Source organism: Sinocyclocheilus anshuiensis, unplaced genomic scaffold (genome assembly GCF_001515605.1).
Source record: "Sinocyclocheilus anshuiensis isolate Anshui unplaced genomic scaffold, SAMN03320099.WGS_v1.1 C32428964, whole genome shotgun sequence".
NCBI classification, from domain to species: domain Eukaryota; kingdom Metazoa; phylum Chordata; class Actinopteri; order Cypriniformes; family Cyprinidae; genus Sinocyclocheilus; species Sinocyclocheilus anshuiensis.
The window spans coordinates 1-971 of NW_015616279.1; the positions used below are offsets into that span (position 1 = coordinate 1).

General features: G+C 37.9%; 1 protein-coding gene across 1 annotated transcript; it reads left to right on the forward strand.

Annotated features, from left to right (window-relative positions):
- Positions 1 to 594: 594 nt before the first annotated feature.
- Positions 595 to 965, forward strand: LOC107682640 (cyclin-G1-like; the record flags this gene model as incomplete). The annotated part of the gene is made up of 2 exons (XM_016478821.1): positions 595 to 690; positions 764 to 965. Coding segments are annotated over 2 exons (261 nt in total), but the record flags the coding sequence as incomplete, so codon positions are not given.
- Positions 966 to 971: the final 6 nt, after the last annotated feature.

The following is a 971-nucleotide window of genomic DNA, read 5'->3' on the forward strand; positions in this document are numbered from 1 at the left end:
AACCCCAAAGATCATGCATGATTCTACGCAGACGCTACAATGCATTAAAGAGACCAAAGGGCTTTTTATTTTAGGGACTCTGTATGTTGTCACGAGAAAAACCCAGAGAAAACATATTTAAAGATGAATGAACTCTATACCAAATATAAAGCTGAAAATAATGCTCTGTGGACAATTTGTTAAATATTGTATGAAAATCGACTGAGGTTTGGAAATTTGAGTCTGGAAAAGTTCTCAGTGTTAAACTGTTGTGCTGCCCAATATTTTCGTGGAAACCGTAATGCATTTTTACATTTTATATTCATTTTTCATTTTAGTGCTTCATCTGCAACTTGCTTTATTTCAGTTAAAGCCGCATTTCTAATTTATTATAATAAACTATCAATGTTGAAGACCGTTGTGCTGCCAAATATTTTCGTGGAGGCTGTGATGCGTTTCATTTTTCAGGATTCACAGAAAATAATTCATTTGTAATGGAAACCTTTTGAAACATGAATGTTTACTATCATTTTTGATAAATTTAATGCATCCTTTTTAAATAAATGCATTAAAAAAGCAACAACATTTCTTGAAAATAACCATAAGCTGGTTTAAACTGTGTTTCTCTTCAGTAAGCAGACTCTGAACATCGAGAGGCTGGAGGCTCAGTTGAAGGCTTGCCATTGCTCCTTTACTTTCACTAAAATCAAGGTAAGCTGTTTGGAGCATTTGGAAATGGTCCACGTGTGTTTGTAGTCTGACTGTAGATATTCTGTCTCTCCAGCCGTCGCTGCTGGCTTTGGCTCTTCTGGCTCTGGAGATCGAAGATCAGCACGAGTGTGAGCCGGTTCCTGCTCTCAGAGAAGCTCTGGATGCTCTACAGCAGAGTTTGACTGTAAGTTACCTGCAAGATTTCCACAAACTGCTAAAGAGATTTACTAGTTTGTGAAACGGGGTGGAGGCGTAGAGCGCACTGAACTAGTTACTCGGAG